The sequence below is a fragment of the Stigmatopora nigra genome, chromosome 4 (genome assembly GCF_051989575.1).
Source record: "Stigmatopora nigra isolate UIUO_SnigA chromosome 4, RoL_Snig_1.1, whole genome shotgun sequence".
Taxonomy (NCBI): Eukaryota; Metazoa; Chordata; class Actinopteri; order Syngnathiformes; family Syngnathidae; genus Stigmatopora; species Stigmatopora nigra.
The window spans coordinates 15429666-15451131 of record NC_135511.1 but is presented as its reverse complement, the minus strand read 5'-3'; the positions used below and the strand labels follow the sequence as shown (position 1 = coordinate 15451131).

At 40.0% G+C, this 21466-nt stretch overlaps 1 protein-coding gene across 2 annotated transcripts; it reads right to left on the bottom strand.

The window, feature by feature from the left end:
- Nucleotides 1-261: 261 nt before the first annotated feature.
- Nucleotides 262-18311, bottom strand: msi1b (musashi RNA binding protein 1b). 2 transcript variants are annotated; one of them, XM_077714601.1, is made up of 15 exons: nt 18047-18311; nt 17726-17766; nt 17346-17427; nt 17130-17214; nt 11251-11292; nt 9551-9643; nt 6006-6054; nt 5113-5195; nt 4917-5034; nt 3823-3903; nt 3288-3344; nt 3048-3107; nt 2306-2460; nt 2182-2227; nt 262-1729 (listed from the first exon to the last, which is right to left on the bottom strand). In XM_077714601.1, the coding sequence occupies exons 1-14, from the start codon at nt 18103-18105 to the stop codon at nt 2186-2188; spliced, it is 1047 nt and encodes a 348-aa protein (XP_077570727.1). In that variant the 5' UTR covers nt 18106-18311; the 3' UTR covers nt 262-1729; nt 2182-2185. The 2 variants fall into 2 exon arrangements, with proteins under 2 accessions (XP_077570727.1, XP_077570728.1); XM_077714602.1 differs by lacking the exon at nt 3288-3344.
- Between the last annotated feature and the right edge of the window lie 3155 nt (nt 18312-21466).

The following is a 21466-nucleotide window of genomic DNA, read 5'->3' as shown; positions in this document are numbered from 1 at the left end:
ATTTGCAATATCGTTTCTGTGATTATGAACGTCAAAGGCAGTGAATTAATTTTAAAAAAAATATGCATATTTTTTTATGTTAAACTTGGTGAGCCAGTTTGTGATGTTATGCCTTATCAGATTTTTTGTTTGTTTGTACAGCTAACACAAAAATGCTACATCATCAGGATAGCAATTCCGATAACGGTTGTCCATTTTCCTGCCTGAAAAAAACACAATTTCACCCCCAAACTGACGTCAAATCCAATCATGAAACATAAGTGGAATGTTTTAAAATAATTTATTAGGAAATTTAAAAAGGTTTTTGTTTTCTCCCAAGAAATAACTCGACAGGAAAGAAAACCTGTGAAAAGTTTACAGTGTTGACAAGTTGTTGTTTTTTCCTTCCCCATTCATGACGGCATCAAAACTGTTTTCGTGAATATCTAGCAAAAAAATATGAAAACCTTTTTTATGAAACATGGAGTGCTTTGTTCTTCTGCCCTTTTATTGGCCATCCAGTGCAACATCCTATTCACTTTGTTCACAACTCTTTTGGTCTAAAAATAGCCGTCACATCAGTGTAGTTGTGACCTCCAGAGGATTTGTGTGATGGTGCAAAGGTGATTCAAAACAAAAAACAAAAAAAAAACACCTTTTGAGGAAAAAAAAATGAAATAACTTGGACAAAACTTGTTAATGTATCAAGAAAAAGTCAAATTAAAGTTCACATTTGCAACGGAGATACCTCCCCCAACCCAAAAACAGCATTTTTTTTTTTTACATCGGGTCAAACGTTTAAGAAACTACATGCGACACACAATCAGCAGCCGTCGGCATGTGTGCTGTGATTAAATCTGTGTGTATAAATGTGTATTTGTGTGTATATATGTGTGTGTCAACAGGCTAGTGAAGTCCTTCATGTCCTCCCACAAACAATATTCACATCTTCAAAAAAATCACAGTTAAACGTAAGAAAACAAGTTTTTTTCTCCTCTCCTCAACACGTGAAAACGCTCTTCCCGTAAAAGTGGAACAAAACGAAATTGCAGTTGAGTGACAGGAAGTGAAATGCCTAAGCAAAGTTGCCAACATTGAGGATGAAACTCCAACTTCTCTGACGAAGTTTCCCGTACCCTAAAAGTATTGCCCACCCCCATTTTTTTTGTGAACCCCGCAGAAAAGTCCTATTTACATTATTTTACAGCATTGTACAGCTCAATTCAGCCTACCACGTCATTGACCAATGGGCCGCCGCCTTCACGCTTTACGTGTAACATTTTTGTTAAAACCTACCGAGACCAAAGTTAAAGTAAAATCCGTCACAAATGTGTTGTTAACACTCACGACGATTCGGGTTCGGAGGTCGAATGAGCTGAGAAGACAAATTGCAGCCATTGCTTCAAAAAAGAAAACAAAAAAATGGTAGAATAAACCCTTACCCCAAAAAGTAACACTACAAATACAGCATGTGCAATGTTTTCAATTCTTTGCCTGTTTCCAAAAATTTCCAAAAGTGGATTTTGCTGCCGGTCGGCTGGGTTGAGGTTGTAAGACTGTGCTGTGTTTGTGTGTGTGTGTAAGTGTGTGTGTGTGTAAGTGTGTGTAAGTGTGTGTGTGTGTGTGTGTGTGTGTGTGTGTGTGTGTGTGTGTGTGTATGTAAGAGTGTGTGATTGTGAGAAAAGTGAAGGTACAGAACCCCAAAGTGGCTTCCACTCCTTCCAAATCTCCGTCTGTCGACAACTCTGAGCTGAAAATGCAAACAAGCTAAATTAGCATAGCTCACATGCAATACGCTTCTACGCTAGGGTTGCCACGATTAATCGATGACGAATAAAGTAATAATCTATTTTATAACTTTGCCGTATTTTGCTGTTTATTATACCCAAACTTTTAATATACCCAGTTATATTAAACAATTTACAGAGTAAAACTACTTACTGCTGAATAAAGTCTGACTTGGAATTTTAATGAATTTAAGTATCTATAATTATGCTAAGTTGTAACTAAGTTGTCGTTTAATATACCCGGTATATTAAACATCAAGGGTATATTAAATGGCGTACAAACTCAAAAAAGCAAAAATCATTTAATATACCCGGGTATATTAAACGGAAAAATACGGTATATCTGGTCTACATTAACCGCAATATTCAAGGGATTACTGTAATGGTTACTCAATGTAATTTCATTAAAACTCACATTCTCAGTGGTAGCCATTAGTGAAGGCCGTGGCAATCAACGGGCCCTGGAGAAGGAAAAATGAAATTTCAACTTTTCTTGTCCACACCAAAAAATTATATTAAAAAATGGACCAAGTGCTCACCCCGAGACCATGGCTGAATCCAGCGGTAGGGGCGGGACTGGCGGCACTGAGGTAACCGCTGACCGCTGACTCCTGACCAGCTGTTCCATAAAGGTCCGCCATTGGACCCGGGCTACTGGTTCCCAAAAAGCCAGCCGTGCGAGATGGGGTCGTACCTGAAAGCATATATGTAAGATTGCAATTAGCTACACCATCGACGGGATTGTCATCACAACCCAAAAAAACGATTTTAAATCAATAATTGTATTTTTTTAATCAATTTATTCTGTGTTTTTAGTTCAAAAATCATTTAGTAAAATGTAAAAATAGATCTAAAAAAAGCTACAATAAATATTGATCTAGATTCTAGATCTATAAAAAAACTGAATATTCAGAGTTTTAATCCAGTTCTTTTAATCTGTTTAGAAAAAAAAAACTAAATATTATATCTAAAATGGTCCGGCCCACGTGAAATCAAGTTGACGTTAAAGTGGCCCGCGAACCAATACTTTAACGTATATTTCTTCTCGGTTTATGATGAAATAAAAAAAATGCAACTTATATATTTTTTCCATCTTCACTGTGTATTTTTTGGCTGGTGCGACTTATAGTCCGAAAAATACTGTCATAGTGTAAATGATAGTAAGATGGGATTTAATACCTTCAATCCATTCACATTATCTTCTTAATAGACAGTAAAAACTAATTTCAAAATGCACTCATTTCACTACAAAATGTTTTTTTTTTCCTCATAGATCCTCACCTCTGACTACTGCCGCCGCCGCCGCTGCCGCCATTGGTCCGTAGGCCGTGAGGGGGATGGCTTAAGAAAGAGAGATAGAGAGACAGGTCCACATTTAATGAACGCCATGAATCCAAACAATGAAAAAGACTGTCCGTTTTGGCGTAAAAGCAAAAGGCTAATGGGGTGAGACGCCGACACAGACGTTGATGGAAGGCTTTTGCTGCTTGGAAAGCCAGAAGCGGGGGTTGGTTGACTGACCTGTAAGTTCGGGGGGGTGGGGTGAAGTCAGAAGGGGAGTCCTCTCTAAGTGGAACTCTAAAAACAGAAACAGAGTGATTTTCAAACCTAAAACACCAAAACACAGCCCCGGTGGCGAGGATGGGAAGTGTGGAAAATTCAAGCTAGGATAGCCTTCTTGGGTGTTTGGGGGTGGTTTCAGGATGGAGAAGCGGGATTTATTGGGGGAATCACAATGGTCTACAACACAGGTGTCAAAGTGGCGGCCCGGGGGCCAAATCTAGCCCGCCGCATTATTTTGTGCGGCCCGGGAAAGTAAATCATGAGTGGCGACTTTCTGTTTTAGGATAGAATTCAAATGAAGAGTATATATATATATATAAAATGTCCTAATTTTCCCCATTTTAAATTAATAATTATAATTTTTAATCAATTTTTCTGTTTTTTTTGGTGCCAGTGTGTCAAGGTCATTCTAATTGAATCCCGCTTCTCACCTAACATCCCCGCAAACCAAATTAGCATTCAGCTTCAAGATGTGTGTGGGTGCTGTGTTTACCAGGAAACTGGTACGTGTATCCGGGGGTGATGCCGGCGTAGCTTCGGCTTGTGTAGGTGGCGGTCTGGAAGCTTGGGTAACCTTTAGAGGAAACAGAAAAACTTAAAAAGCGGAAAAAAGTAGCGATAAAGATTTATGCAAGAAAAATGTGGGAAAATTCTCATCAGTTCAGGCCATATTTTGATCTACATAGTGCAAAAAATATTCTTTTCAGTGGTATACATTGTAATGTATTATAGTGGGGCTGGTTGCCATGGTAACCAGGTAAATAACTGATGATTTATTAGCGCTGAAATGCTTACTGCGGCAAATTATGGATCTTTTTGGTCTTGTTTTGGAGGTACAAACAACAAAACAACCATTTTATTGATAGCCTTTTAAATATGTTCTTTCAGAGATGATTACTTTGTGAGATAGGATTGTTATCTCATGATATAACTGTATTTCATTCAATAACAAAAACAAATACAAATGAAAACAAACATCTAGAAAGAAACATAACCAATTATACCACTTTCTCTCATATACCACTTTTTTATGTGGTTTCAAAAAACTCTTTATGAAATAAATTGGGCTTTTGATGTAATTTTCAAGGTTATTTGGTGATGACCCATAAAAAGATTTTTAAAAAACGGATTCCAATTCCCTACAAAGCTGCAGTTTCCAGTTTGAACAGCAGGAGGCAGCATTAACGCGTCTAGTCACAACCGCAAATCAAACTCGCTCACTTAAAGTAGTCAAAATACTTAGTTTCATATTTTCCAGAATTGATGAGCACTTAAGTGTCAATATTTGGGCATATTAATAAATATGTATCGATCCAGACTCGGTTATTTAATGGCACTGAGTTGACATTTAAAAAAATACATGGAAATGGAATAAGTTTTTTGTCTATGAAGTTTAGATGGAGAGATCTAAGCTAGACGGCCAAGTTAAGAAAGCCATTTGATTGGTCAGCTTCCTTTTTCATGATGCGTCATGTGATTTTCAAAGCAGCTGAGGCCAAAAGTTCAGAAAAAAAGTTTTCAAGAAGCACAGATGAGAGAAAAGCCACCACTCCTCCCTCTTTCTACTCTGGACTTTTCCAAACTTACCCAGCATACCGATTCCCAGCATGAAAGCGTCCATTCCATAGGGCATCACCCGAGAGCGCCCCCTAGCCGAGCCGGTGGGGGACATCACCTCCTTGGGTTGAGCTTTCTTGCATTCCACCTGTTTCCAAGGGGGAAAAAATGTTAAAAAAAAACATGCTCGGATTAAGTCAGAGATAAATGAGTGGAAATAACTGACCATTTTGTTATTAATTTCGTGGAAATGGATCTCGCAGACTTTCTCCACCACGTCCTCGTTCTCAAACGTCACGAAGCCGAATCCTGGCGATGACAGAGAACATTTAACTCAATGTGTGTTTGTGTAAAGAAAATAGTCAAAACGTAATAGCTGTTTATCTACAAAAAAAAATCAACATTTCATCCCACTAGATTTTACTAAAGGAAGACAGATGCCCAAATCCTGTAAAAAAAATCGTAAAAAAATATGTTTCTATGGCGCTCTTGCAATATATTTTAATATTGAAACTTATAATAATAATAAAAATTACAATAGTTATTACCAGTTTTCATTGCAAAACCACCTAATGTGTCAAATACAGAAATAGCCCTCGTTACTGACACTGCGCCTTTAAATGCGATGTGCCATATAGTCGTGAAAATACAGTATTTACAAAAATAAGAATGCTTTTTTATGGTCGTATGCCAACATTACTGTTTCCAAAAACTTAATTATTACAGCAACTCTGCTTAGTCAATGTCAGCCAATGACTTAGAACCCCCCCCCCCCAAACACCCCAAGCGCACTCCTCCTCCCCCACCCTCCCTCCCCCTCCTTCCCTTCCTGGCCAGAAGGCCGGGGCAAAGCTGGTAGGCTGTCATAATCGATCAGTCCCGGGGTGGGGAGGAGGCTCTCAAGGAGGCTTTATCCTGATCCTGATTAACGGACTGGCTAATTAGACTAGCCCCGTTTGTCTCCTCCAGCTCAGCCCACAGGAAGGAGCTCGGCGGGTGGGGGGTGGAGGGGGCGGAGCTCGGGGGATCGATTCACTATCCAGGAAGACCACTCGTAACTTGAGCGAGAGATCTGGGCCCGGCAAAGGTAGGAAATTGGCGGAGGTCAGGGTGTCTCACCTCTGTGTCTGTTGGTGGTCTTGTCGAACATGAGCATGGCGTCGTCGACCTGAGGAGGGGGGGCACAAATAAGACGGTTAGGCGGCGCTCTCGCTCTCCCTCTCTCGTCACACGGCATATTGCCTGACCTCAGCCCTTCTCAAGTTCTGTCGGGAGGATCGGCGACAGATGGACGGACGAGAAGCAAAAGAGGAGGAGGAGGAAGAGGAGGGAGGAGGAGGAGGCAGGTTATGAAAGAAGGAAATATGAACGAGGCCTAATGTACATAATGGGTGGTGTGCAAAAGTCGAAAAAGTCACCGTCTACCACGGAGAGCTCCTAATCTGCCCCCTGTTTGCCCTCCAAAGTTTGACATTCCCATGGCAACCGTATAAAGAGAAGAAAACAAAAAAGACGCTCGTGAAAGGGCCCGACCGAGTCACATCAAATGAACTGGTGGGAATAAGCAGAGTTGAGACAAAGCTGGCCACAAAGAAGAGAAATGTGGCTATACAGAAAGGTGAATCTTACGGGCAGGTGGAGGGAGACTCGATGAGAGAAAATGAGAAAGAAAGAGAAAGCTAAAAGAGTGAGAAAGGGGGGGGGGTAGTGAGAGGAATAGCGACAGGTGGAGATCTGCTGAAAAGAGAGTACAGAGAGCTGTAAGAGAGTCAGGGGAGGGAAAAAAAAGAAGAAGAAAAAAGATTGGGTCAAAGTGGAAAGGGAGGCGGAAGAAAAGACAAAAGGGAGAGACAGAAAAGAACAAAGAACCCCGGAGGTTTTGTTTGTTGGCACACTAGGCCGCCATTCCGACCGACTGGCTCGGCCACCAGGCCGACCGAGCGACCTTTCTTTAAACAGCAAAGACACAGGTGTTTTTATGACACTGTACAAATAAATAAATAAAAAGAGGGTATAATTGAGAGGCTTTTTTGTACTTCAGGAGGAGGTGGCTAAGTCAGTGGGGAGAGGGAGGGAGGGTTGTTAGTTAGGAGGTTTTCAATGAAAAAGTTGAGATTTTTGATGGATTTTTACACAGCAATAAAATGACATAAGTCTATAACTAGTAAAAATGAACCAAAAAAGTAATTGATGTAATATTGCCATTAGCTTTCTTTAAAAAATTAAATGAAAAACAATGACGTGACAAGATTAGAAGAGCCAGCAGAGGGCGTATGCACCAACAGAAAAAAAAAATTGTTTTTATCATGGAATACCAAATTTTTATTTTTTTATTTTATTGCAATTTTTTGGGTTTATTTTACCAGAAAACATAAAATTTTGGCAACGCTAACTGTGTAAAAAATGTTTGCTAAAACCACATTGTTTTGGTCCTTATGCTAATAACTAGGGCAGCTATCCCACATGCTAACCATCCAAAATCAGTATATTTGACTGCATTTTTTTTTCGTTTTATTACACTTTTTTTGGTTTATCTTCCAAAAAAAAATGACTATGTATGTGTTATAGCTCAGCAAAATCCAATCTATCGAATTCAGTAAACTAATAAGGGGCATTTAAATGATTATGACTCATCAAATTTTACATTTGGTAAGTACATTAGATCGTGTTGATGATCTATAATAAGGCCATGTGTAATAAACATAATAGTGACATGCACTATATGCGTACACGAACACACCAGAATGTGTGTGTGTGTATATGTGTGTGAGACTCTTAAATCTCCTCAGGCCAGGGCAGCTTGCCTGCAGAAAGGTCAAAGGTGAGCCAGGAGCGTCAGCGTGTAAGCGGACCTCAATTCGTGGCTTCCTTTCAACGCAAAGGTAGGGCCTGTCACGGTGGTGTCAAACATGCGGCGTGCGGGCCCAAAGTGGCCCACTAGGTGTCTCAAAATGAATAGGAAATTATCTAAAATTGACTAGAATTGACTTAAAATTGAATTTAAAAAATGAAATGACGTAAAAGTAAGCCTGCTATTGACATTGATAAATTCTCAATTGAGTTAAACTAGCTGTAGATGCTAATTTTTCAGTGCTAATGACACTGCTAATTGTCCAATCAATTTTGACAGGGAGGGGCAGATGTACGAATGAAAGTATTTTATCCAGCCCAAATGAGATCTTGGTTGGCCCAAATATGGCCCGCCAACCAAAGTTTGACACCAATAGCCAACCTACTGCTAAAAAAAAGTTTCTGCGTCCGCATATCCAGGACACACTTTTGTCCAAGTGTTATGATTCCATATTAAAACGAAAAAAAGAAGAAGAAGAGAGGTCAGGAAGTCAACGGTAAGCAGGAAAAACACTCTTTGAACGTGGCAAAGTGCGTTAAGCGCCACATGATTGGTCAATATTTCAAAGCGCCATCTCTTTAATGGTGTGCCACTGGACAATATTCCCTTTTCCCCTCTTTTTTTTCTTTTTTTTTTTTCTTTCTCTCCCAGCTCTCATCTTCCCCGTTATATCCCCCTGCCCATCCCACCCCGCGCTCTTCTTTGTCCTCGCCACGACGGGACACAAAAGGTCCAGCGAGGCGGTCTAATCAGGAACTTCCATGGATGGCTGGAGCCCACATTTCACCGGCCATCCCTCGATATCTCTCTCTCTCTCTCGGTAAAAAAATTCATCTCCCCAACTATGATTGAGATGGGAGCTCGGAAGGGGATGACGACCAAGCGGGAGACCGCCAAAATAACCCCCGTCTCGACACTTTTTAACATGTCCGACTTTGAAAAAAGTTTGGACCTGTTAGCACTTGCTAAAAAAAGTTGTGTGGTGTTTTTTTTCTCTCTCCTTTTTCGGGACAAATTCCAAAATCTATGCGAGGCGTCTTAGGGAAAATGAAGCAAATATTTGCCTGTCTTTGTAACAGCTTTTGTAAATCTACCCCACACCCCATCTTTGCCCCACTTCCCTCTTTTACGCCTCCACAAACCCCTTTGTGGACCCTCGGTCCCCTCTTTCTCTCCCCACTATACAAAAACACGTGTTGAACAACATGAAAAACAACCCAAAAACGCCTCAGAACAAACATTTCCGACATTTTGATCACATGACAAGAAATCTTAAGCATTTTAAGTCAACTTTTTCCCATTTTTGTGTGTGTCTTGAATTGTTTCTAAACTCAAGTTGACCCCCACCGATCAGCCCTCACGCAAACACCCCCGAACGGCACCTCGTCCCTCCCTCCCTCCTCCTTCGGAACAAAACCCCCTTACCCGCAGAATTACTTAGGGACAATGGGCAAGCCAGGTCACCACGGTAACGGGTCAGGAGGGGGTTGTGGGTAGGAGCAGCTGTTACATCAGATTAATTCAGATTCTGATAATCCCTCCTCCTTCCTCACCATCACCATACAGCGGCCACAAAACTTTTTCAACCCAGCCCACCCACTCCCCCCTTCCTCCCACTACCCCCCCCCCCTTAACTTGGCCAGCCCAGCTCGGGCCCCCAGGAGCCCCTCAGCCTCTTTAGTTTGCCCTGCAACAAGCCTTTATCCTCCCCAGTAACTCCTTTGCTTCCGAGTGGGCCTTCTATACCGACGATAACGTCGTTATAACTGAAAAATTATTTGCGATACTTTGACAAAAATCCAGTATAACTGACCTTTCCAAACTGGTCAAAATATTGCTTGACGTCTTCTAAGGTGGTGTTGACCGACAGACCTCCGACGAAAATCTTCTTGGTGCGAGTCACTAACTGTTAAGAAAATGAAGACAATTATTTTTCACTCTTTATTTGGCCAGTGACCATTTTGGCGAATAAATTAAAAAAAAAAAAAAAAACAACAAGGATCTGGCAACCCATTTTGGCTTATAATATTAACATAATATGGTATACAGGTGTTAGCCCACCTGATAACCATATTCATTACATGTATTTTTTATGGCTAATCATTGTTCAATATTTTATTTAGAAAAAATACATATAACTATTAAAAAAATGTTAATAAAAATACAATGGCTCCAATTAAAATGTATGAAAACAGATATACACTGTAGTTTGGGACCCTAATAATACACTAGAATAGATTCTTTTTATTTCCAATTTCATCGTACACTATTTAACTCATCTGATTCTTTTTATTTCCAATTTCATCATACACTATTTAACTAATTTTTTGCCTGATATCAATATCAAAATCCACACCCAGAAACGAGCCGCGTGGTCCGACCACAACCTCTTCGGTTGCCAAGTATTAAATAATTTCAGCAAAAAGCACCAAACCCTTTCTAACACGATTTCTAACAATCCTTTAATTGTATTTTCTTTTAAAATCTCAATTCTTCTAGTTACACAACTCATTTTTAACACATTCACCTTTTAAATAGAAAAACAAAATAGCATAAAATTAAAATTATTGTTTTTTTTGGTCCATACATGCTCCAGTAAAAAAAAAATAATAATAAAAAAATCACCTTTTCAGCTGTTAAATCAGTTTAGCATGTGGTCCTAATTTAATTTAAAAGCCACTTTATATGTAAAGGACACAAAGGACTGCTTAGGTACAGCCTGCACTTAACACCTGTAATTATTTTGGGCTTTTCCAACAGTTTTGGCTGAACAACAGCAGGATAATCAGCCCCCCAAAAACGTCTATTTTCCCTTTCCGTGTATTAGCCAAAAAAAACGGGGGACAGAATGGCTGTATCTTTTTTAAACACATCTGATTAGCAGTCGGTTGCTTGGATGTGTTTGTGTTTGTCCTCAGTAGGAAAAGAGATCAGCCAGATTTACAGCTATGACACCGGACAACATGTCCTCACATCTGAGCTCCATTTCAAGCTGCTAATCATTGCATAAAAGTCACGTCGTCTGCAAAAAAAAGCCTTCCTTTCGCCTACCATCGTAACGGAATTTAATTCTGAAATAAATCATTAAAAACGGCTGGAAAAAATAAAGATGGAGGTACAAATTTTGGGTTTTGTGGAGGCCGTTTTTGGGTAAATAGCTTTTTTTGGGGGGTGGGGGTTAATAATAATAATAATAATAATAAAAAATAATCAGGCACTTCCTCCGAGTCCTTTTTTTTTTACGTCTTGTAAATAGACACTTGAGTCTTTTCTTCACAGTCAGACGTCACCTCGACACGTCGCAAAATGGCTGTGACAAGGCGTAGTGTACTTTGAGGTGCTATTCGCTAACAATGGATCGCTAAAGTTGTGAGACTTGATTAATGAAGGACCACAAAAAAAAAAAAGGTAAAGGGTCCACGCTTGGAAGTAAGTATCGTTAAGACTTTGAAAGCTTATAACCCAGAACAGTTTCATGGCAGTTATCATAAATTGATATGAAATGGAACTCACCTTAGGTTGAGCCCTCCGGGGAAATGCCACTTTAGGATCAATCTATACAAGATAATACAGAGAGAGAGAGAGAGAAAGCTCTGTTAAGTGATGGGATGGGTCCTCTTTTTTTTTTTTTTTTTTTACACTTGAGTGTTTTGAATTTTGGCATTTCCATATTTAATAAAAGAGCAATTCCATGTACACGTGATTTTTTAAAATTATTATAATTATTGCTGCCTTTTTAAAAAACAACAACAAATCAACATAGAAAAATTCTTTCTGTTTCCAGCCCTTTTTTGCCTAAAAACTGATATTTTTCAAAAACAAACAGCCTGCTCTTAAAAAAACACTGTTTAATAAAATAAAACGCAATTTTTATGACACAATTTTAGCCAATGAGTGCTTATTTCTATTTCTGAGAATAACACTTTGAAACACATTAACTAAAATATTGTGTGAATTAAGACACACATTGAGACCAGTTTTTAACCCCAAAAATTGAAATCCAATCCAAACCTATTATCCCTTATCATGTTTTTTTTTTTACAAATTAAAATTCCTTTCTCCCCGTAGTTCCCGAATCCGCAAAAAAAGTAAAACCCCGCTCGGATGTCATTGAACGATCCAAACAAACGAACACGTAATTAAGAAAACCAAATTTTCAGATGTATTGTCCCATTTGCAAAGCAATTTTCAATGAGATTGTCCTTATTATTATTACTAAGTGTGTGTGTGTGCGGTGTGGTGCGTCGCAACACTCAGGTGGAATGCCTGGGAACATCCAGTGAACCGGCGCCTCTCTCGTCACCACCATGTGACATGTGAGCTCCTGGAATCTCGCACGGGTACCACAATCACAAAAACCCAACTCGCTTCTGCGAGGAGGGGCGGAGACCCATCGGGGGAAGTGTGTCGGAGACTGGGAGGGGGGGGGGGCGAAGACGGGACAGAGAAGACGGAGCTGTCAATCCCAGCCTGCGGCGATAGTAGCATTTTGTTTGTTTGTGTTAGTTAGTTTGTTTTTGTTTGTTTTTTTTGCTTAGCGTCGAGCTAGTCTACGAGGATCTGCTGATTCCAGATGCTTATCTGCTTAGCTAAATTGCTACTCTTCATTTCAGTCCTTGGTTTTCCTTCTTTTTGTTGTTGTTTACAAACCAATGTTAGCAAAGATCACCATCACACCATGCGGTGAGAACGTAGTAGACATTTCCAATCTAGACCCATCTAATAGAGGTAAAGATCAACTATAAACTACTCCACACCGTACCGCCATTTACGCTAACAGATGGCCAGGCGATACGGCGCTAAAGATTAGTTTGCGAACTGTAAGAGGGTAAAGTTAAACTATGGAATATAGTAAAAGAACTAGATAGAGCCTCTATGGTAAATCACATGCGTTTACCAGAATGAGGACGACAGCATGTTTCTGTTGGAAAACACGGGTCGTGATTGTCATGGATTTGTTTCTTTCTCTTCTAAACAAAAAATAAAAAGTGAGAAGACTAAAGGCTATAAAGTCTGGAGGATCAGATGCAGAGGCTACTGTTTAGTTGTATCTAGTGGCTAAACTACTCTGATAGTCACCTCCGGTCGCCAAAAATCCTGATGGCCGACACTCCTGTACACATTCAAAAACAAACAAGACACACAAACAAACAAACAAAATCAAACAGGGATGCCACGCAAATACGCCAGCGGGAAAAGGGAAATTGTGGACATTAAATAATTAGAGTTGATGGGGCCTAACAAGAAAAATTAAAATGTCTAGGGATCGATGTACGCTGAAGAAATGGTTGTAAATGAGTTTGAGTTGAAATGATTGGGAAGTGCGACTGGGAGCTGCACCCGCGTGCATACAAAGACGCGACCTTGCCGCAAGGGTAGAGAGGTGAAGCCCGTTATAATTGAAAGCGCTTTAGGAAATGGGAGCAATCTCCTTTTCCTCATCTTTGCTGGATAGGAAAAGTCAACATAGCCTACTTGGGGGAAAAGTTAGGTTATGTAACCTATCACCTGGTTGACTTAACTGTATGGGAATATGTTAGAAGGATCAAGGGAAAATTAAAGGGTAAGAATTAGCTAATTAGCCTAGATAATGTAAAATGATGACATGAATGCGTTTAGAAAATCTAAACATTACTTTTTTTTAAATCGTTTCATAGTTATTGCATAAAAAATCACTGGGACACGCCCACTGTTTGGGGGTGGTGATGTCACAACCAGAATTGATGGTCATTTTTACTATTCTAGTGCTACACTAGCTAGTACATGTTAACAAAATGACATGAAAAGAAGGTAGCTTATGAATAAGAGTTAGCCTAGATAATGTCAAATGACGACATAAATGTAATTTTGCATTTATAAAATCAAATTTGGCACCCAAATATGATCTTTTTTAAAAACCACTTCATTGTTATTCCATAAGAATTCATCAGGACACGCCCACTTTTTGGGTTGGTGATGTCACAACCAGAATTGATGATTATTTCTAATATTCTAGTGCTACATAAGCTAGTACACATTAACAGAATGACATGGCAACAAAATATCTTATGAATAATATTTAGTCAATTAGCCTAGATAATGTAAAATGTAATTTTGCATTCAGAAAATTCTATTTGGCACCCAAATCTGACCTTTTTTAAAAAACACTTCATTGTTATTCCATAACAATTCATCAGGACACGCCCACTTTTTGGGTTGGTGATGTCACAACCAGAATTAATGATCATTCCTACTATTCTAGTCCCACACTAGCTAGTACACATTGACAGAATGACACGGCAACAACAAATCCTATTAAAAACATTCTACCAAACTGCAGCTCATTCTTTGTGCCAATCTTCCACTTGGAGATTTTTTTTAGTAGGCGGGGCCAGGGCAGCTGAGAAAGGACGACTAATTAGGCTCTAACGTCATTATGAAGCTTTTTCTGTCACTCTTATAACTAATGTATGTCCAAAATATATCCTATTGTCCTTTTAAAGTCACTTTTTTTGCAGTATTTCTAATCCCTTTTAATGAATAAAAAGAACCCTTTGCACATTTGGAGTGCAGAGCGCTTAAATCCACCATCCAATCCATGTCCAGTATGCAACAGTTGGCCCGACCTAGCTTCCACTCAGCATGCTTGAGACTCCAATCCTATTAGTTAGGAGAGCCACACTAATCGCATGGACGGCTCGCTCTCCCCGTCATGTTTCTGTCGCGGTGCTGAAACGGTTAACCAGATCTCAAACAGAGTGCCGTGACCGCTAGGTAACTCTTGTCGGGACAAAACTAACTGAACCCTGTTGGAGATGGCGCGGGAAAACACTCAAAAAAAAGGGTGTCTCGCCTAATACATTGACGAACAGTGGCTATAAATTGGGTATTAGCGGGTGCGCTAAAGGTCCGATAGCGCCGGAGCGACTCGCACGCTCACAGCGTGGCGCATTCTTTGTGTTGCTATTGGAGAACCTTTTCTCTCCATTCGCTAACAGGATAACCTGTCTGTATGAGGGAGGTGGGAAGGGGGGGGTAGGTTGGAGGAATAGCCCCCCCCCCCCCATTAAAAAAAAGTTCTCCCTAAAAGTCTGGATGAGGCCAGGAGGATTACTGTATTTCCACGACTATTAGGCGCACTTAAAAGTCTTAAATTTTCTCCAAAATAGACAGTGCGCCTTATAATCCAGTGCGCCTTATATATGGAAAAAACAGAAGACCAAAAACGAAAAACCACCACTGTCGGATATTATAAAAACACAAACGCCTGAACTGAAACAATACTGTTAAATATGCACATGCCATCTTAATTTACAACATCTTCCATCATATAGTTCCTCCACCACTGCAAGATTTTATACAAAAAAATCCAAAACATCAACAATGGCTGGCTCTAGAGGTGACTGTGTAGTTCATACCTGGAAGTCAATAGCAATTACCGTATTTTCACGACTATAAGGCGCACTTAAAAGTCTTAAATTTTCTCCAAAATAGACAGTGCGCCTTATAATACAGTGCGCCTTATATATGCAAAAAATGTCATTCATTAGGGGTCCGCCTTATAATGCGGTGCGCCTTATAGTCGTGAAAATACGGGAAGTTGAAGACAATGTAGAAATGTTAAAAAAAGGGTAAAAAATCAGTGTAAACGTGCGTGTGAGGCAGCAGGAATTGGTTGACCTTCGCTCTCCTTGACTAGGCTTGTTTATATGTCTTGGCCTAGCCAAGAAATAATTGTAAGTGATGTGCATTGTTATCGGCTTCTTTTTCTTTTGTGACATGGCCATTCTTCAACGGTGGAGAAGCGGGGTAAAAGGGGTGGGGGGGTCACTATGGAAACCAACCCCATGGCGATTTAGTGGCGTCCAAGCATGGTGCCACAAAGTGTCACGGGCCTTGTCCCTGCAAGTGATACTAAAGAGCCAGCAGGACGACCGGTTAAAAAAAAATGAAAAAGCCATTCTGGTTCTTTTAAAAGTCATTGTACATTTTCTGATCTTTTGTGTTTTACTTGAAGTTTCCGCTACAACTTTTTTTTTTTACTTTAGTTTCTCCTCATCGTGACTAAATGCATCTTTTCTTGACTTGTTTAACTCTTTGGTTGCCAGATGCTAGGAGGATAAACTTCTTCTGCATCCAAATATACCAATATTATCTTTTTTGAGCTAATTTATTTATTTATGGTAAATGCCTTTTCTTGAAAAATTTAAACTTTTAAGAATGGAAAAAAAGCACAAAAAAGTCCAGCAAAATATTCATCCACTATTATAGTGGAAAAAAGAAAATATTTTTATATATTTTTAGATTTTCTGAAAAGATTTTTGAACCAAAATGAACAGAAAAATGATGTAAAAATGTACAATTATTGATTTAAACAGGGAAAAATCAGGAACTATAATCTATATCTATAATCTTCATTTTAATTTGATCCTAAAACAGAAAATTGGCACTCATGATTTACTTTCTCGGGCCACACAAAATGATGCGGCGGGCCAGATTTGGCCCCCGGGCCGCCACTTTGACACCTGTGCTTTATTTTTTTTCGGGGGCGTTTTTGCTATTTCGGCCTGTTATGAGACGGTTTTAATTAAGCCATAATTTTTTTTTGTTAGCATGGTGCTAACTTTAAAAGTATTTTGGGGCATTTTAGCAATTTGGGCCTATTATGGGACTGTTTTAATTTAGCCAAAAAATTGCACTTTGGGCACTCATAGGGTTAAGGATAACCGGCAGCCATCATGGCCACTCCCAGGGACGGACTCGCAAGGTGGGAGCGGTGGGTTTGGTAGGAGTAGGGGTCCCTATGGCGACCAAAGGAGCCACATTGTTTGTAACTATCTCCCATTCATCACTGACACGCAGATATACCCACTCGTGCGCGGGTAAAAACCTCCCAAGTTGGGTTAATAAAGGTGGAATTAAGCACTTCTCACTTTGAAAATTGTTACAAAGAACTTATTCGTGCACCTTCACCGTCTCAGGTTGTGTTTCCCACCCCATTCTGAGAAAAAAACTTTTATTTCTAGAGGTCATTTCCAACCCTCGGGACAGAAAAGAAAAGGCAGGCAAAGGAAAAGAAAAGCCGAAACCACCCCCCCAACACCAACCCGGCCCCCTTCTCTCTCTAGAAGCCAAATCCAAAGATTGGCAAAGAGGGAAGTGGCCCAGCTCCGTTCCCCTTGTTTCTATGGAAATTGACACCGGGTGACATTTTCATGAATGTCTGGCGGAAAGTAAAAAAAACAACAAAAAAGACGCTCCTAAGCTCGCTTTATCATGCAAAACGTACCTAAAAAAAACTCGGCATTGACATAGAAAGCTTTAGTAAAAATAATCCAAAGGTATCAACTTTAACGGGACATATTTAGGAAATCCAACCAATCAGATTAGCCGATCAAAAACAGACAACTTACTGTTTTAGAGTCCAACTCGTGCCTGGTTTGGGCTAAAACTTTATCCACTCCGGCCTGGTCGACGAAGGTGACAAATCCGAAGCCTCTGCGGACATTGGCGGGGGGTGGACGAAAGTATTAATGACAGCGAAAAGCATGTTGACGCGTAATGATATGTTATGAGCGGCAAGGAATCACGGAAGACAGATAAACTTTCAGAGTGGACGCCAAGCTCACCTCGAGCGCTTAGTAATCGGATCTCGCATCACCATACACTCCTTCACCTCTCCGTACTTGCAAAAGTAGTCTTTAAGGCCCTCTGGGATACAAAGCAACAACAAGGGGGACACATTAGTACATAATAGTGCTTCAGAATAAAAGGAAATATGAGACTAAAACTCAAATTTGACTTTTTTTTCTTTTTTTTTTACTCTCACAATATAACCGGGGAATAAAAAAAAGCACTGGGTTGAAAACACCAACCAGATTGAGTAATAACTGGAATATTAACAGAACTGAGTTTTTTATTATGAAAGGGGTGCATTCATTCATAACTGAAAATAAACAAATGGCAGGTTTTTCCAAACGAGTTAATTCATTCTTTTTTAAAAATGTACCTTGTGTTGTTTGCCAGCTGAGTCCACCTATGAACATTTTGCTGTGGAAAGAAAAAAGAATATTTACACTTAGGAGCAAGTGGTAATTCGCCAAGTGGAATATTTATATGCCTACAAGGCACAAACAAACAAAGTTGTTGATGAAACTGAAGGTCGGTGTACGATCAGTTAATGTGACATGAAGGCTTCCAGTGTGGGGGTGTGTGCTCCTCAGCTTCCACGCAGAATGAAAGACTTGTTTCACCCCCCCTTTTCCCAAAAAAAAAAAAAAAACAAACACGTGCTAGGTGGTGGGGGAAAAAGTTTTCTTTTTTGACTTACCAGGGGTCGTGAGGGGAGTCCGTCGTGGAGAGGCTGGTCTGGCTCCCTTCCGTGTCCATTTCGTGCCCGACTGGTGTTTGCGTGTAAGCGGGTGCTTCGCCGAGGGTGTCCGGGGCCGAGGCGTGCGGGGGAACAAGCGGCCAGTGAGTGAGAGAGAGGCTTGGGGCGGGTTTGGCCCGTGGTGTCAGAGGGGAGAGGGCCAGATGCGAGCGGGGACAGACAGACTCCACCTCCTCGTCCTCGTCGTCGTCGTCCTAGTCCTCGTCCTCGACTCCGAGCACGCTGCCGTCGCTCCCTCATCCCTCCGCCAAGGGACGCGGGAGTCACGGCCGGGGAAAGCTAGAGTCAGCGAGATAACGGCTTCCGGTGAGAGGTTAAAAAAATAAGAGTATCCTCGCTGCATCAGAGGCATTCTGATTTGTTATAGCGGAGATACTACTATATCATAAATGTGTGATTAACTAATGTCATTTGCTTGACACTACTACAAATAGTAGACGGGAGATTTGAACGATATATGAGTTAGAGTTGCCAGATCGAAAAGACAAATTCAAGTCGCTTCACACTGAAATAAGAAAAGTTTATTTATAAACAGCCTAAACTATAACCTTTCAATAAGAAATGTTTTAGCTTAAAACTATTTTTTAAATAAAAACAATAATTAACAACTGAGACATTTCTTTTTCATTATTAAACAGCAAAAATGCAATTTTTTCAATTAAATTCCATAAATATGCTACAGTGAATATTAGCATGTTTAGCCCTGATTTAAAGGAGCTAACTACAAACCTGACTAGATTAAGGATGAGGAGCATAATATAAATGAAAACTGCCTACACAGCAGACCACTTCCAGACGATCTTATGTATTTTGTATTATTATGTATTATGCATGTAGTATCTTGCTCCCAGGCCATTAAGTGTGTTATTGTACAACATAACAGTATTTACAAGGGGTTGTGTATATGTGTATATTCTAATTAGTTAGTTATTATTATTGGTAGTATTTTCTTTACTACACAATGTATCATCAGCTATTGGAAACTGATCCAATGTTCACTTCTGCAGTTGCTCAGTCCTGTTAGGGGAATTGGCTTTTATTGTGAAAGTACAATGTGTGGCCTTTCCATCTGTTCTTGTAGATTTTGGGACTTTTGCTGTATTTTGATTTCAATTGTGATTTAAATGTTGTTGGTGGTTTAAATGTGTGATTTCTGAGATGATGAAGACTATGTAACTTGTGACTTCAAAATTTGAGTAAATGTGTTGAATAACGACTCACAAAACTTTATAAAAATGCAATTATTTTTGGCTCAAAAGAGGACAACTGTACATACTGTACATGTATCTACTATAAATGTGGATCATAGTATGGTGAAGTAGTGCCGTTATCAAAAATAAACTGGATTCCAAGCCGGATTTTGATGAAAAACCAAATGTAACATATATAGCGCTAACTTAATTAACTTTATTTTTAAAAATCTTAGTGTTTTGAGCAATTTTCTTGAGTTCCGACTCCCATTTCAAGTATATTTCTAAAAAAAGATCTCATGATGAAATAAAAGTATGCACCTTACTCCTCACACCAGTCAAAGCTGCCATTGTCTTTACGTGAATTACAATTGATTGGTCTTAACGCGGGTTACCAGGTCACATGTTGAAGCAGCGTTGAGAAGCTTAGCTTCGGCTTTGGCGCTAATTAAATACTTAAAAGTCCAGCAGTGAACCAGCACACAAGCCGCCTGTTAAAGAACGACCGCATTTGAGGGAGAATTAGAAAAACATTCAAACTTGAAGCTAACTAAAAAAACCTTGAAAACACTTTCTGGGTAACATCTCAAAAAGCTATGCTATCGACACCTAGCGTTATTTTCGACGGGGTTCGTGTATTCTTCGGCCCTCGTAAAAGTTTCTAGTTTAAAAGGTGTGTAGGCAGAGAATTTGTTTTATGGTCTGGCTAATATTGCAGTGTCCACTCTTCTAACTTGCCCGCCCTTCACAGTAGATGAGACTCTGGAAGTGGGACAAGAGCTATTTGGACACGAATAAAAAAAGGGGCGGTTCCATTTCTGCATGCATGATCAATGGGGTTGAATAGTGATGGTAGGGGTGGTGGTGTTTAGCAGGGGAGGGGGGGGGCTGGACGAGGAAAACGTGGAGACATAGCGCTAGTAGCGGGTACACAAAAGCGTCCTGTAAAGTCTCATTAGCTAGAGAAAGACGCCATGGATGCTACTATCTCGTTACAAATCGCTCCCGCTTGCGGCTTTCTGGGCAAAATTTGAGAGTTCATGTGTTTGAGGCGTATGCGCCTTATCTGGATAAACCCAGTTTGCGCGCTGGAAATTGGTCACGGCGGCGGCCGAACTGTCAGGAATCCAAACACGCTAACCCTCTGTCCACTTTGGGGACGCTTTCCCCCTTGTGAAAAGCGACAATGGGACTTAATTACAGGTCAGTGGCGTGTCTCTGAGAGATACAGAGAGCTCTGTTACACGTCCAAATACAGTATAATGCCATCTTTCCCCAGGGTGGGGTGGCGGGATGGAGTAACAAGAGCTTTACACACACACAAAAAAAAGAAGGTGGAGATATAGCCCCGAACCTGAGAATGGGTTAGGGAGGTGATTGAGGTGGAGAAAGTGAGGGTTTTGAGTTGGAAGAACAACAAAGATGGCTTCATTCTCATGGGCCTTTTCGCATTTTATTTGACTGCTTTTTAGTCCAAATTGTTTTTGACTTTACATAGTTTTTTTTTGGGGGGGGGGGTGGCGTTGATAAATAAAACTTGTTGGAGGAGTGCTTTCCATTATTATGTTGAGATTAAGTCAATTTTTGAAAATTAAAGTAAAGCAAAAAGGGGTGTACGGATATTAGTGTCAAAAAACTATCAAAATTCTTAAGAACAACTGTGAAATAGCAATTTTCTCACATGAATTTAAATCATTACTGCTTGATAACTATTGTAATTGCATTTGAAAACTAATTTGTTGCTTCCCTAAGAGTTGTCAGAAGCAGATTTGGCACAACCGCGCTCTCTAGTGGTCAGCACGAGGCAACTCCGGTGTCTAAAAGTTGTTTTTAAACTGCAGCATGCATTTTGCAACAACAACAAAAATACAGCGTGGTATTGAAGTTTATGGTTTCAAAACAATGGCTTTTGTTTGGTAGATAATTAGGCCTGCAGATACTACTGTATTAATCAATTGCTGTTTTGCACAATCCAAAAGGGTGGGGCCTGCAGATAGACAAATTAAAAAAGGAAGTCATGTGAGCAGTACAACCAGGAAGTTTGTTCGTAGCGGTCTAGTTTGTCTTCCCGAGGTTAGATAAGCAAGTTTTTTCAAATTTTATGCAAGATATGATTAATTTTTTTCTTGAATTTAATTCATAGACGACAAAATTAATTTTGTTTAGCAAT

Bases quoted from the DNA above. Each gene is read 5' to 3' on its own strand.
- msi1b (XM_077714601.1), bottom strand. From the start codon at position 18,105: ATGGACACGGAAGGGAGCCAGACCAGCCTCTCCACGACGGACTCCCCT. The intron at 6,055-9,550 runs GTCAGTTATACT...CCCCCTCCTCAG, and splicing joins ATTTTGACCAGTTTGGAAAG to GTCGACGACGCCATGCTCAT. The intron at 5,035-5,112 runs GTCAGTTATTTC...CCTTGGAAACAG, and splicing joins ACGAAATTAATAACAAAATG to GTGGAATGCAAGAAAGCTCA.